This window comes from Camarhynchus parvulus, chromosome 4A (assembly GCF_901933205.1).
Source record: "Camarhynchus parvulus chromosome 4A, STF_HiC, whole genome shotgun sequence".
Lineage (NCBI taxonomy): Eukaryota > Metazoa > Chordata > Aves > Passeriformes > Thraupidae > Camarhynchus > Camarhynchus parvulus.
Genome location: NC_044600.1, coordinates 15,637,115 through 15,652,472, shown reverse-complemented (window position 1 = coordinate 15,652,472; position 15,358 = coordinate 15,637,115). Strand labels below are relative to the sequence as shown.

The following is a 15,358-nucleotide window of genomic DNA, read 5'->3' as shown; positions in this document are numbered from 1 at the left end:
CCTATGGCTTGTGGCTTCTTCCCTGACAAAGGTTCTGGCTGTAGCATGGCTTGCCCTGTGGAGGGTGGGGAGGTGTGCCTGGTGCTGCAGCAGTGCTGGTTGTTCAGTGTTGCTCAGAGGGCAATGTGGGATGGTTCCCTGCAGGGTGAATCCAGTTTGGTGTTTGGGGATCTGTTCCTGGGGAACTGGGAGCTTTGCTGGCATGATCATGGCCACTGTGCTCCACCACCATTGTGGTTTCTTGGCGCATCTAAAAGCAGAGGCTAACCTGTGTCTTGCTGCCCGCGTGAGGGCTGAGCCTTCTGCCTTGGGAAACTTGGTGTCCCCTGCCTAAAACCTTGTGGAGCTGGGCTGGTGCCTTGTCAGCAGGGCTGGAATGGCTGGCAGTGGTGATTCTAGCCTGGGTCCTGCTGGTGTGGTGGCCAGGCCAGCTCTGCCCACCCAGTTCTTGGAGCACAGTTCTCCCATCACTGCATGGCACTGCCCTTCTGTTTCCCTTGAGCCAACCTCCACCCCTACCCTTGACGGCAGGTGGTTTTTGCAGCCCTGTAGGGATGGGTTTGAATGCAGTAAATCCTTTGGGTACTCTGGGCTGAACCCAGCTCTGCCTTGCAGGGGTGGAGATCCCTGGGTCCTGCAGTTGGCTGCCAGCACAGTGTGGGTGAGCTCTGACAGTGCCTCCAGGTTTATGCTGAGGCTTCCTGGCTACTGCTAGGACTTCCTCACCTCCACCTGGCCTTGAGGGTCACTGAACACACCAGCCCACTTACAAAGGAGGTGAGGCAGAGTAGCCAAAACTTGCCAGCTGACAGCTTTGGTCAGTGTTCCTAACGAGCCTGGTCAGCTGGGGACAAACACACAGGGCTGTTGTGCCTGTCTGGACACGGTGCCTATCTATCTGCCTCCACCCACACTGCCTGCCAAGGACTGCAAATAACACTGCCTGTGTGGTTGCCACTGCCTCCACCCCTTAAAAAGCAGAATTGAAAGAGCTGCAGGTAAGAGTTTGGTGTTTGTGCGCTGTCGGGGCAGCGTGTGGGGTTTTCCATGGGCTGAGGGCAGAGGCCAGCAATGCAGAGGCCCAGCTGGGGCTGCTGCTCTGTTGGGCTGAGCACTGGGAAGGGTGGCTGTGCCCCTTCAGCACCTTGATGTCCCCAGAACAGACCGCTATCCTGGACATGGGAATGTTTTCCCAGTGCCAGCAGCCAGGGTGGTTTGTCAGGGTGACAATGTGTCCCTGCTCAGGGGTGGTTTTTCTTACGGAGCAGAGGCAGGCAGGTAAAGCCAGGCTGAACCCTTTCCCCATCCCTGAGAGCCAGAGGCTGAGTTGAACCAAGTAAAGCTTTTGGGACAGAAACACAAAGTGTCAGGGCTGATCTCCCCTCCTCAGTTCTGCTTTTGGGGATAGGGAGTCTCAGTGGCTGCCCAGAGCACCTTGGCTGCTGCTGACACCGCCCCGGTGCCTCTCCCTGTGACATGCTGCAACGGGCCCCTCTGCGGGCATGGAAAAGCACCGGGGTACTTATCTCTCCCTGAGTCACATGGACGTCTGCAAGGCCGCGGCAGGAGTGTCCCCTCCCTGGCCCTGCTGTGCTTACAATAACTTCCCCCTCACCCTGCGCTGTGCACACAGGCAGCAGAGCCTGCCAGGGGTGCTGGGCACCCCAGTCCCACAGAGCCAGCTGGTTTGCCAGCCAGGGCCAGGGCTGTGGGTTGCTGCACGTGGCAGGGTGGCTGGTGCCAGAAGCTGGCAGTGCTCCAGCATTGACCCTGAGTCTGAGGAAGCAGCCCATGACACGCCCATGTGTCCTGGGGAGCCGTAGAGGTGTTGATGCAGGTTTGGGTTTGGGTTGCTTTTTCACTGCAGCCAACCCCAGCATGTAGCAATACAGATTTAGACACGGGGCTGTGCATGCTGGCACAGCCAGGTCTGTGCCCCAAGGAAGTCACCCCAGTCTGGACCCAGGGGCATCAGCTGGAGCTGGGAGCATCTCCTCAGCAAACACATCTCTGTGTGTCTTATGGCCAATGTCCTGTGGTCACCTAAAGTGAGGGCAGTCCAGGCACTTTTCCCAACCACATCCCTGCCAGAATGGTGCACAGGAAGTACCAGAACACAACGCCTAAATGCCCTGTCCTCAAGACTGAGGGTAAAGAGTTACCTATTTTGCTAACCAGCGTCCAAAATGTCCCTGTTGCAGCAGAGCGTGAGCCAGGAAGGGGAGAACCTTTACAGAAAAGCCTTTTACATCAGCACTTTCCCTCCCTATCCTAGCCTTTCACCTTTTCACCCTGACACACATGGGCCCACAGCTGCCAGTGCTGTGGGAGGCCAGGACACCTGCCAGACTGATGTCCCCTAGAAATGTGGTGGCTTGAGCAGCATGGACTGCCCCAGCAGGCACCCACACACAGAGGGTGACATTCCAGGAGCTGGGCCTTCCTGGCAGGGCTCTGTGACCCTTCCCTTGCAGGGCACTAGGTGAGTTCCTCGTGTCAGCCCCTCTTGGCAATGCCAGGAGAATATAATCCATGCCTCTCCCATCCAGGGCCCATCCTGCTGCTCTGGGGCGGTTTCCTCCCACGCTCCGTGAGATGTGAGTGAGCTGTGGCCTCACTGCAGAGGAGGGAGGAGAAGGCTGAGTCACCATCAGGAGGAATTTGGGCAAATACCTGGTGACCAGCAGCATGAGGTGAATTCAGATCAGGGCTTGTGGCTGGGTGTCTGTCCCTGCCACTGCTCTATCCTCTCTGACTCCAACAGGAGAGGATGTGGCCCAACACACACATGTGGAGGATCACAACCCCATCTCTGGCAGGAGGTGCCTAAGTCAGCCTGTGCCTTGCCCTGTACTGGGCTCCCCTGCGCCCTACAGCTCCCTGCCAGTCTGTGGCACCTTCCTGATGTCCCACAGCACCACACTGGTTTGTGGCACAACTCACCCAGGGCAAGGGAGGCTTTTGCACTCTGGCAGCCAGGGTTTTCCCTTTGTCACTTGCCGTCTGGCAGTTCCCAGAACTGCAGCAGAAAGTGGTGAGAGCCAAGATCAGTCAGTGATCAAAGCCTAAGGCAGCTCCTGGATGGCAGGAAATTGCCAACCTCAACTTGAACTGCAGATGGGCCAAGCAAACCTCCTTTAAGATATGTGTTTGGCACCAGAGCAAACAGGATAAGGTGAAGCCAGGCTGCACAGACAGGTGAATGCTGCAGCTCCCCAAGGGGTGGATCCTGCTCACCCCCACCTCCCTGTTCCCTGCATCTCTAAGGAAAACATGTCACACCTCTGTGTCACTTGGGTTGGCCTTTTCCTGCCAGGTCTCTGCTGCCTGGACAGACACATTGCCAAGCACAGAGCTCAAACCTCCCCATGGCAGCTGAGGCTGAGAGGGGAACAAGGGGCAGCAAGCATGAGCTGCCAGGGCAAACCTCTGCTGGGAGTGCTTGGGGAGGATCTGTACATGGGGATAGTTAAAGAGGAAAGGACGTGGCTGTAAAAGAGGAAGGCAGGAGAGAGGGAGCAATAGTGGGGAAATGAAAGTGTTGTGTGGGCTAGTGACCACGGTCCTTTGGCAAAGGAGTTGAGAGTAGGCTACCATGGTGTGTGAGAGCTGTGTGTGATGGGGCCACTTGGTGACATGGGGAAGATGGACAGACAAGCTGTCCCCATCCTGTGGTGGGGAGGAGCACAGTGCTGAAGAACTCCCATGGCCATGGAGAGGGAAAGCCACTGTTCCTTTGCACCCACAAAAGCACCCACACAGCGAGCCAGAAACCCTTGGACACCTGTGCTGGCAAACTGACCTGTGCGCTGCACACACTGAGCATAACCCAACACCTTCCCCGGCAGTGCAGAAATTATTGCTGCTCTTGAAATAATGCCCTGGAGGCCAGGTTTACCAGCAGGAGCTTACTCATCCCCTGCCAAGGAGGGCTCAGCGTGAGTAGAGATGAACCGGGAGCACGCAGAGCTTCCTGCTCAGGACCAGGCTGCTGCCAGCCCCTGGCTCTACACAAAGCCGGGAGGTGACCCGCCCGCGCTGTCCCGCATGTGCCGGGGCTGGGGCGGCCCGAGGCGCAGGTGCGAGCAGCCGGGCTGCGTGCCTCGGCCGGGCGACAGGCGCGGCTGGCGCCGGGGATGCCGAGCCCTTCGGGGGCTCCCATCCCGCTCCTGGCCGCGGCCGGAGCTCCGTGCTCTCTCCCGCCCCCCCGGCTGCATTCTGCAGATTCCCGCGGCCGGAGGGGCCGTGCCGGGGCTGCGGCAGCATGTGCTCTGCGGGAACGCGGCTCCGGTGGCTGCGGCACCGCCCGCACTTGCGCCCGAGCCGGGCAGCTGACGGAGCAGAGGAGCGCTTTATTTTAGGAAGCAGCTGGCTCACACAGGAGACTTTGTTTATCATCTTTCTCGCCTCTGGTGTTTTATTACAAAGGATTATGGCATGAAAAGCCATTTTGTTCCCCTGTTCGCAATGCATAGCCCCCTCTCCGTGATTTATTCCTCTCCATAGGCAACAGCTGGGGTATGGCATCCCAGGAAGTGGAGGGGGAAATAAGGTGGGGGCTCAAAGCCATGGCAGTGATGGCAGCAGGGATGCACCCAATGCCCAAGTCATGGCACAGCTGTCAGGAGTTTGCCAGGGGTGCCTGAGACTGCTCATGCACCTTGATGATATGAGGGGTAGAAAAACACAATCAAAGCCTTTCCAAGGTGGGTAAGGAAATGTCACCTCACTCTGGCCAGGGCAGAGATCAGTGTCCTCTGCCCAAGCCTGTGTGCCCCACAGGAACACAGTACTGGTGGCATCCTGCGGCATCACAGCCCCAGACCTGCCTGGATGAACTGCACGGGAATCTCCTGCTGCCCAGGGGGAACCTGGGGCCAGGCTGGCCACAGCATGGTTCAGGGTATGAGCTCAGCACAGTGGGTGGGGTGCAGGGTACAAACCGAGGGTCAGCTTGGGAATATGATCCTTTGCCACTCCCCTCAGAATCGCCTCAAGACAGGGCAGAGGCACCTCCAGAGCCGCAGCAGGAGCAGCTTCTCTCCGTCCTTCTGTCCAGGCATTTTCCTTGCCAAGCAACAGCCAGGATACCATGTGCCCCCTGTCTCCCTCCTCTGCCCCTGCTGCCTTTCCTGTGGGTCCTAGAAAAGAGTCTGTGGCAGCACAGGCTGAACTCCCCCCTGCCCAGCCTGGGAGACTCCTCTGTGGTTTTCCAGGAACCAGCTCTGGAGCCATGGGCAGCAGATCTGCGTGTTGCAACAGATGCCTTGTGCTGTTTGCCAAAGGTCCATCCTGTCTGTGCACCTACACCAGGGTAGAACTATGTCTGGTGCTGCCTCCCATGGTGATACCTGCTCTGCCACCTTGTCACCTAACACGTCCCTAAAAACCAGCCAAGGGGTTCTTGGGAAGAGCAGGGGATGGGCGGGGAGGTGAGGGCAGTGGTGCGTGGCTCAGCCACTGCCAGGCCTGCGGTTGCACTGAAGCTGGGACAAGCCCCTGCCTGCAGTGCTGTGTCTGAGGCAGCTCTGCAGCCCAGGCATGTCCCCCTTCCTGCTGCCTCACACCAGCTCACAAAAACAAGGCAGGTCACTTTTTTAGGGCAGGTTGAGTTGTGTAGGGTAGGGGGGGATGAATGATGCATCTTTCCCACCTTTGCTCCACCTATGGAGCTCCTTCCTGGGGAGATAAATGGATGATGGTGGTACCTGACAAGTTGCTCAGAGCTGTAGGCTCAGGGCAAATGGAGTGGCCAAGGCTAGGGGTGGCAGGACTGCTCAGGGGGTTCCTGTGCTGGAAATTGTTTCAGAGCAGATGCCACAGGCTGGAGCTCTGCTGGGTACACGCCTTGGAGAAGCAGCTGCAGAGCCGTGCACCGGGGCTGGAACAAAAGCAGAGGCCCAAGCCCCAGCTGCAGCAGGGGACGTGTGATGAATTAATCGAGGCATGAGCTGGCAGCATTGTGTGACCACGGGCTGGCAGGGGTCGAAGCTGGATCAGGGCTCCTCACCTTGGCACCAGTTTGCCATTGTTCGCCCTAACTCCCAGAGCTGGCAGTGAGAGCCAAGCAGCCATGCATGTGCTGCAGCCTCTCTGGGCAGGGATGCAGCTGAGCCAGGGGAGTAAAACCTCTCATGCTGAAGGAGCCCTGTGCCCTGCAGAGTCCCTGCCCCAGTGCAGCCTCCTGGCACTGCTCACCCAGCACATGGCTCCTGGGCCACATCCCCATCTCCAGACAAATCCCCTGGTGCTCAGGACCCACAGGTGAGGTCCCATCGTGGCCGTGGGGCCAGGGCAGTGCTGCTCTCAGCGGGCTCCCACCAGCACAAGGTCATGCCCAGATAAGCCCATTCCTTAACTTGTGCTAAATGTGCTTTAGCCATAGTAGTTACTAAGTAGGCAGCTCCTGTTGGGCCACAGTGTTTGTTGGCTGCATTTCTTATCTCTTTACTTTGCTGGGCTTTGGGAACATGTTAGTACAAACCATGGCTCTGTGCTTTGCCCTGGCACTGATGGCCTTGCTCTGCTGGGGGAGCTGCCTTGTGGAGAGGATCAGGGAATACATCTCCCTCTCCTTACCCAGGACTGATGTGTGTGGCTTTGTTGTGCAGGCTCAAGAGATCCCTGTTCACCCTCATATGGGCTGTTTAAAACTATTAATTAACAACTGGGGGTTTGTGGCAGCAATTTACAGTCTCTGCAGTAGTGAGGGCAAGATATCTATCCAGGGAAGACTTTGTGAACTACTCAGGAAAGTGGACCAGCACAGGTGAAGGCATCCAGCACCTGAGAGAATTAAGTAATGCTGGAGGTCATCTACAGTAATCTGGGCAATGATGATGTCTCCAGAGATGCAGAGGGTGTTCAGTGCACACAGGCTCTGTGGAGGAAGATGATTCAGAGTGCCCCAGTGTCATTCTGGCAGCTTGGCCGCAATGTATTATTCAGATATGAAAACACCAGCTTTGAAGAAAACACCTTGGCTCCAGAACTTTGATGAAATATCTGTCCCTCCTTGTGCCTATAAGCCAGTGCTTGGCTGTCAGGGGCATCCCCAGAAGTCAGTCCCCTCCTGCCCTGCTCAGAGGGAAGTGAGCGCCAGATGCATGTGCTCTGTTTCTTCTTGCCCGAGCAGGGGAGGACAACAAGCAGAGGGATGGTGAACCCAGATTTAAGCAGAAAGCCCATGTATGAGATGTGAGAGGCAAGAGAGCTGTTAAGAGGAGGAAATCCCAAGAAGGCTGCCAATATAATTGCTGTAGAGACGCAAGAAGGCATCTGTCTTTCAGAGCAACCACTATGAGTGCTTAAGCCCTACTTCCCCGAAAGCAGCTGGACATCACCTGCTGATGGGAAGTAGAGAATAAATCCTTTGCTTTCCATAGCTTCTGCATCCAGCTTTTGCTTTATTAATCTGCCTTTATCTTGACCCACAAGTTCTTTTCCATCTTACTTTCTCCCTGCCCTGTCTGCTGAGGAAGGGAGTGCTAGAGCAGCTTGGTGGGTAACTGGTGTCCACCACAGATGCCAAACTGGTTGTTATTCAGCTCAGCAACACAACCAGACTGCACAGCCACTGGGAGCCAAATCAGACCAGGCACATCCCTGCTCAGGTAGGCAAGTGACTCCACCAGCTGCCAGTACCCACAGATTACCCTGGAGGTACACAGGGGCCCCTTGAGCACGAGCACGGTCACCTGGGGTCACTGGCCATGTGGCATCTTTGGCTGAGCTGCAGGGATGTGCTGCCCTCCCTAAAGCCTGCAGGCAGCATCCCCTGAGGATTAGGTGTCTGCCAGGCCTGACAGGGGTGGTGCAGGAAGGCAGAGCATGGCACAGTGCTGCAGCAGAGCACCATGCCTCAGCTGCCTTGGCAGGATCTGCTGTGGTGGCTCTTTCTTTTTCAGAATCAGGGCTCACCCCTTACATGCTAAATCAGATCCCTGATCAATAAATACTGGCAAATTACAGGACTGAATGGCTGCCAGGCAAAGGGAACTGGGCAGGGGCAAGTGTGCCATGCTCAGAGGCTCGCTCCAGCAGTGCATGGTCCAGACAGAGCTGGCATGGGCATCTGGACTGGTTTGGAGGGATCTCCCAGGGGGTGGTGCAGGCTGTGTTTGCCACTTGTACCAGCAGCATCCTGCACTTCTGCCCTGGTGCTGCTGTGTACAGCAGCGCCCCAGATGCACACCCCTGGAGCTCCCACATTTTCCCCAGGCTGCCCTGGTCCCCTACTGCCAACAGCCTCGACCTTGGGCCCTTGTGCCGCCCTCCCCCTCCTCACCCTGCTAGGCTTTCCTTGTTCCCCATCTCTTCTGACAGATCACTGAGGCCAGTATTAATATAATCCCTGGCTTAATTTAAATCCTCCTCCCATCTCATGCTTTCCCGCAGGGAGAACGGAATTGATGCCCTTTTGTGGCACCCACTCAGCCCTGGAGCTGATGCAGGATCCAGATGGCCAGAAGCCCTGGATGTCCATACCAGAGGTCCCTGCTCTTCCTCCCTGGAGAAGGTGTCCAAGGCATGTTGCAGCCCCAGTGAGATGTTTCAAAGGTGTATCTCGTTAAGCACCAGGCACTATAAGGAGGAAGAGTTGATGATGCCAACCACAGGGGAACACACAAGTGGCTGCTGCTCCCCAAAACCCCTCTGCAGCCACCTGGGCGTCTGGTTTCCCTCTCCCTCTGCTCTCACTGTCTGGGCGAGGCTGGCCACAATTTTCTCCTTCAATGTAATGTTTGCATTAGCTGTTCTTCCCCGGAAACGTCCTTAAATATATTCTCGCTCCTGGTCGTGTGGGATATCGTGAGGGTGGGGGAGTCTTGCTCTTTCGGGCAGCTGTCACTGAAGTGACAAAGTGGGGACAGGGGGACTATGAGAGGAGTGACAGGGGCAGGCAGTGAGGGGGCACAGGTGGGACTGTGAGGGGAGTGACAGGAAGGGCGGTGAGGGGCTGTGGTGCGACATGTGGGACTGTGAGGGGACAGGAGATCGGGGAGTGACGGGGACTGGCATTAGGGGGCTGCGGGGTCAGGGGACATGCGGGGACCGTGAGGAGAGTGACAGAGAGGACTGTGAGGGGGCAGAGGCAGGACCGTGAGGATAGTGACAGAGGGGACTGGACTGTGCGGGGGCACAGGCGGGACTGTGAGGGGAGTGACAGAGGGGACTGTGAGGGGAGTGCCGGGGGCGAACAATGCGAGGCTGCCGGCCACAGTGGGGCCACGCAGAGACTGTGGAGGGGAGTGACGGGGGGTGCTGTGAGGGGCTGCGGGGCACAGGGGGACACTGAGGGGACGGGAGCTCGAGGAGTGACAGGGCAGGCAGCGATGGGGCACAGGTGGGACTGTGAGGGGGCTGAGGAGGCACGGGGGGACATGTGGGACTGTGAGAGGAGTGACAGGGGGACCGTGAGGAGCCTGAGGAGGCACAGACGGGACATGCGGGACCGTGATGACAGCCACCGCGGCACCGTGAGGGGACTGAGGAGGCACACGGCAGACATGCGGGTCCGTGATGACAGCGACCGCGGCACCGTGAGGGGCTGCGGGGCGGGTCCTGCCTGCCGAGGGCGGGCCGTGCCGGCCGGCGGGAGGCGCGTGCGCGGCGCAGGCGCGGGGCTGAGCGGCACCTGCGCCCCGCGGGCCGGGCGGCGGCGGCGGCCGGAGGGCGGTGAGGGTGAGGTAAGGGCGGGCCCGGCGCCACCGCCCCGGCCTGGGCACCTGCGGAGGGGGGGGGCTGGAGAGCCGCCCCTTTACCCCGGCCCGTGCCGAGGGGGCCCCTCGCGGGTGCCGCTCCATGGGTGCGGGCTCCTCCCTAGCCGCTCCCGTGGGGCGGGATGGGACCCGCCGGAGGGTCTCGCCTCCGCCGAGCCGGGGCCTGGGGAGCTGGGGGGAGTCGGACCCGGCGTGCCCACCCCGCTGTTGGTACCTGCAGACAGGTGCTGGCGCCCTGCGAGAGCGGGTCGGCCCTGCTGCAGTGGGGCTCAGCATCCGGATAGCTCGCAGCGGGACCAGCGATGTCAAGGCTGTGTCACGGTGCCGGCAGCGTGCTGACCTGAGCCCTGCTGCTGAGTCCTGCAGGCTCTGGAGCAGCCCGACATAACCTATTAGTCATTTTTAAAAAGAGTCACTTGCTAACAGAGCATTTCCAAACAGAAATTCTGCTCGGGGCTGATGGCCTGTTCCAGGAGGGGCTTTGGTGGCAGTGACTGTCTTAAACATCCCTCAGGAAGGTTTGGAAAGGAACAAGGGTATTGAACAGTTCACCTGCTCACAGGGCAGGATTTCCCCTGAGCCATGGGCCATGGGGACCTGTGCTGCAGTTCCTGTTTGTCTCTTCTGACATTTGCATTTTGGTCTTTGCTTTAGAAATACTGGGTCACACACTGCTCCTCAAATAGCCCATCAGGTTAGCTCAGCTGGGCTTGGTTTGAGATGTTTCTGTGCAGGGAAGTGAAATTTGCGAGCCTTTTGTGCAGAAAGTGAAGAAACTCGCTTAAAGCAGAAGTTTCTGCTTTTGGCTTTGTGGTAAGCACTGTTTGAAAGGGCTGCAAAAAGAGCAGAATCAAGGTTGAACAGGGCCCCCTGAGGTTAAGGGAGAAAGCAGGGTTTGGCCTGGAAGGAGTAGGAGTGCTGATCTGAGCAGTGCCACACACTCCTGCTTCAGTGGGTTGGAGATGTCATCACTAAGCAGCACTACTCATCCACACCCTTCCCAGGAATGTTGGTAGCAGGTGTAAGCAAGCTCCTTGTCTTTTCATCCCAGGCTGTTCCCAGCTGGCTGGTTAGTAGATTCAGTTGCATGTTCAATCCTCAAATCAGATTCCAGGGCATGTGAGTAGGCAGGACAAGCAGATCACAGTTGTTATAATCCCCTGGACTGAGGGGAGACACAGGTTGCACAGCCTGTGCTCTCATGTCAGAGCTCCTTCAGTTTGTTCTGTTCTTACCTGGGGTTTGGCATCACCTTGTACTGGCTCTGCCCTGGCCAGAAATGGGCTCTGTTCCATTTCACTCAGGGCAAGGGAAACTCCTCGGTGCTTTGCTCTTGCTGTTTTACTCCAGCCATCAGTACTGCACATGCAGGTTCCCAGGGCTCTGCTGTTGTCCTTCCATGCTCACTCAGCATCACAAACTGAAAGACAGCAAGGGCAGCCCTGGTAACCTTGATGACTGATGTTTGTTTTTTAGTGACTGATACACTGGAGGAAGGTGTTCCCTGGACAGTCCTGGAGACAGAGCAGGTACAGTACAACAGCCCAACAAACCTCTTATTCCGTGTCAGGCCTTTACCCTAGCCTGCACAGTATCCCTGGGAGGGGGAGGGTGCACTGGCACTTGGCCTTGAGGGTGCTGACCAAGGAACCTGTGGTGTCTGGGTTGTTGCAATGTGAACCTGCAGCTGAGCCCGAGCAAACTGGGCTGTGACAGGCACTGCCAGCAAAGAGCAGCTGGTCCTGTGCTGGGAAACCCCTTCCGAGGCACCGAGATCACGCGCAGCTGCGCTGGCAAGGTGAGTCAGCATCCTCAGGGTGATTAAGAACTGGCTTGACAAATTACTTGTATTGATATTAGACCTGCACATCTATTACATCCTTCCAGTAGAGCAAGTCAGAGAGGAGAAATTATTTAGCTGGTGATGGTACAGTGGAAAGGAAAGCCTGGTGATGGCCACTCCTGGTGATTTTGTTGTTTCTGTGATAGCCTTACAGGATACAGGCCTGGAGAGATGTTTCAAGTAGTGATGATGTGTTTGGAAAAACTGGACAAGCTTTCTGATACAGAGTTTTCACCAAAAGTGCTGTAATTGATACTGAACTCTCAACAGTTGTTTTTACCTTGCACTTAAAGGGGTCATGTGCTGCATCCATTTTGGACCTGATGGAGGACTTGAGTACCTGAAAGTTTGTCCAGTTCCTAGCTCTAAGCTCTCTAATAGGAGAGATTAGGATGATATGATCTCTCTAAAAACAGACATCACCTCCTAAATAGAAAACTTCAGAAATGGGAATGGAAATACCATATTCTGTTCTTCCTGCAGAACCCACAAGTCCAATGGCTGTTCTGTACTATTTCTGAACCCTGCAGATTGCCTTGGTACCCTGCCCCTCCGTGCTGCTGCAATGAGTGGGAAGTCCTTGCTCTTAAAGGTCATTCTCCTTGGAGATGGTGGAGTTGGGAAGAGCTCCCTCATGAACCGCTACGTCACCAACAAGTTTGACTCGCAGGCGTTCCACACCATTGGGGTGGAGTTCTTGAACCGGGACCTGGAGGTGGACGGGCGATTTGTGACCCTCCAGATTTGGGACACTGCGGGACAGGAGAGGTTCAAGAGCCTGCGGACGCCCTTTTACCGGGGAGCAGACTGCTGCCTGCTCACCTTCAGCGTGGATGACCGGCAGAGCTTTGAGAACCTCAGTAACTGGCAGAAGGAGTTTATCTATTATGCTGATGTGAAGGACCCTGAACACTTCCCATTTGTAGTCCTGGGCAACAAGATAGACAAACTGGAGAGGCAGGTGAGCACAGAGGAGGCCCGGGCCTGGTGCATGGAAAACGGTAACTATCCCTACCTGGAGACTAGTGCCAAGGATGACACCAATGTGACAGTGGCCTTTGAGGAAGCTGTGCGACAGGTGCTGGCAGTGGAGGAGCAGCTGGAGCACTGCATGCTGGGCCACACCATTGACCTGAACTCCAGCTCCAAATCAGGCTCGTCCTGTTGCTGAGAGTGGCTGCTGCTGCTTTGGGAGCGGCTGGATCAAACACACCTGGGCAGCCCTGGGCCACTCTGAGGAGAGTGGCCACAAGGACAAGAGGTGGTTTGCTCACTGGGGAGCTGCAGCCTCACCGTCTGAATCCTGCCTGGAGTTCTCAGGCACAGAGCATGTATCTGCAGGAGGGTGCTGTTAACAGAGCATGTGAGCATAGTGTTGCTTTCATCTCTGCCTGTTTTAGCAGGTTTAAAGGGCTGAGTTAAAGTCCTTTAAATTCCCTAAAGACAACAGGGATTTGTTCTCTACTAAGAACTGCCTGCAGAGCAAAGCTGAGAGCATCCTAGACACTGAAGTATTTTACTCCTGAAATTAAAAAAAAAATATTAGACCCACTCATGACCATACTGCCAAAGGAAATCCCACTCAACATACTGAACAAAACCTGTCATAAAGACTCTGGCCCCTGTGACTGTGAGAAAGCCAAATACTGGAGTGGCTGGGATGTGTGTCTGTTGTTTGGGATAAGTGCATTGTGTTCTGAGGCTGAATTGTGATGAGAATTGTTAGAGCTCTGACCTGAAGCAACATGTGAAGGAGAGATGGGCCTGTGTTTGAATGTGACAGTATTGTTTCTTCATAGCTGCCTATTTCTGATCTGTTTTTCCTCACCTCTAACTTTGTCTTGTGTGAGTGTTATTTTTTGGAGAGACTGTCTGCTTGTTGTTTAATACATGTTTCCTTGTCCCTTGTGGAAGCTCAGCCTTGAAGCCCTGGGTGAAAAACACCGACGTGGATGCTCACTGGGTCATGTCAAAGGGTTACTCAGGAGATGTGGAGTGTGACACTTCAGCTGGTTTCTGTCACAAGTAATCACTGTGTTCAGGTGATGTGCTCTAGCAGACCAGATGGCAGGTGGGTGGGCTGTCTCCTAGGTGTGCAGGTGGCTGGGGCCTCATGTGTGGTCAGCTGTTAAACCCACTCTCTGTCTGGCACCAGTGACCACTGTGCCTCATCAGCTGGCACAGCCACACCTTCAGTTGCTCCAGTGTGATGTTCCCTGTGAATGCTGCAGTGTGGAACCATTCACCTGGTGTGTCAGGCATGATGCTGCAGGCACAGTTAGCCCATGCCATCAGCCTGGCCCCTGATCCCTCATAGGAAACCCAGGATGTTTTATCTGTAATTCCTGTGACAGACTGGTCAAGTGTTTGCTGGGTTAACTGACTGCTGTGTTCAGTCCAGTGGGGAGAAAGCTGCACCACTTTCTCTGTTCAAGGTGGCTGAAAAACAGGCATGAGGGGCCCAAGGAGCCTTCTAGAAGGGATGCCAGGCTTTGCTCCCATCTCCTGCCCTCTGCTAGGTGTTAGTCCCAGGCTGGCTGTGTAGCAGAGATGAGCTTGTTGGCTGCTGTCTTTGCCATTCAAACCTCGTGCCCTGCAACCTCCTGTGCAAGCATTTGGCCAAAGCTGTGGCTGCCCACAGGCACGTAGGAGCCTGCCCCGAGCACGTATCCACTGGCTGCCAAGTGATTCCTACTGTGATCAGCTGCTGGATGGTAAATTTTATAGCTCAAATCAGCAACCCTCCCTTAAGCTGTGCTTTAAAACAAGGCAGTCTCTGCCCTGTGCTGGCAGCTTGTCCCCATCAAGGCACAGTCTCTGAGCGTGCAGAGCATGAGCATTTCCCCCCATTTCTTCTGGGGTAACCCAGGGAGATACTGCCCTTGTCTGCAGGGCACCTGTGTGTAGAAGGGACTGGAGTATTAATGCTTATGGGGGATCTAATTTCTAAACAGGTCTGAACAGTTGTATTCATGACGAGTAAATGGTATTCAGGCAGCTCCCTGAAGGAGAAGGTTCTGCCTCTGTAGGTGAAAGAGATTTTTACAGGATATTACTGTTTATTTAACTGTGTCTGACCTCCTGAGGCCTCTGGATTTTTCTTCATTAGCACTGCTTGATATTTCCTTCAAGGGCCCAGGCTCTGTGACCTGTGGTTCCAGTTTCCATCCCTGAACAGGCTCAGGAGCTGGAGCTGGCACAGGGGCTCAGGATGAGAACAGACTCAGGTGTGCTGGCCCCTTGGCAGGGGGGCTGCTGAGGGAGCTCCCTGCAGGTGAAACTGCCACTTTGCCATGGATTTCCTGGGATCTGTGTGAGGACTGGCACCTGCTGTGGAAGAGGGCAGAGATTCAGCATGCCACAGTGCAGGAGACACATGTGCAGCTGTTTGCAGCACCCCGTGTGTGTCAATGCTGGCAGCTAAAGCTCAAGAGCCTCATTGTGCACGTGTTACACAGCACTTGTATTTCTGACATTGGATCACTGACTTTTTATATTAAACCCCCCCCATTATATTAGGCTTACGTGTTTTTTTTAATAAAAGAGTATAATATATTTCAGTTGTTTAATTTATTTTAAATGAAATGCACAATTCCCAAAGGAGCCAGGATTTTGAACTCTGTTGTAGTTCAGTGCCAACAGGCATCCCTCCCCATGTCCCCTCGTGCTGCTGCGGTTGTTGCTATTGCTACAGAACTGGAATTGTAAAACCAAGAGTCTACCTTTATTTAAGCAAATAAAACATGGATGTATTCGAGTGAGTTTGGGAAGTGGCTGCCTTCTTGGTTTGTCC

General features: G+C 55.6%; 1 protein-coding gene across 2 annotated transcripts; it reads left to right on the top strand.

Moving 5' to 3' along the window:
- Positions 1–115: 115 nt before the first annotated feature.
- On the top strand, positions 116–15,314 carry RAB9B (RAB9B, member RAS oncogene family). 2 transcript variants are annotated; one of them, XM_030967438.1, is made up of 3 exons: positions 116–998; positions 11,199–11,251; positions 12,096–15,314. In XM_030967438.1, exon 3 carries the CDS (start codon positions 12,131–12,133, stop codon positions 12,734–12,736), a length of 606 nt encoding a protein of 201 aa, XP_030823298.1. In that variant the 5' UTR covers positions 116–998; positions 11,199–11,251; positions 12,096–12,130; the 3' UTR covers positions 12,737–15,314. The 2 variants fall into 2 exon arrangements, with proteins under 2 accessions (XP_030823298.1, XP_030823297.1); XM_030967437.1 differs by lacking the exon at positions 116–998 and adding an exon at positions 9,638–9,689.
- The last annotated feature ends 44 nt before the right edge of the window (positions 15,315–15,358 follow it).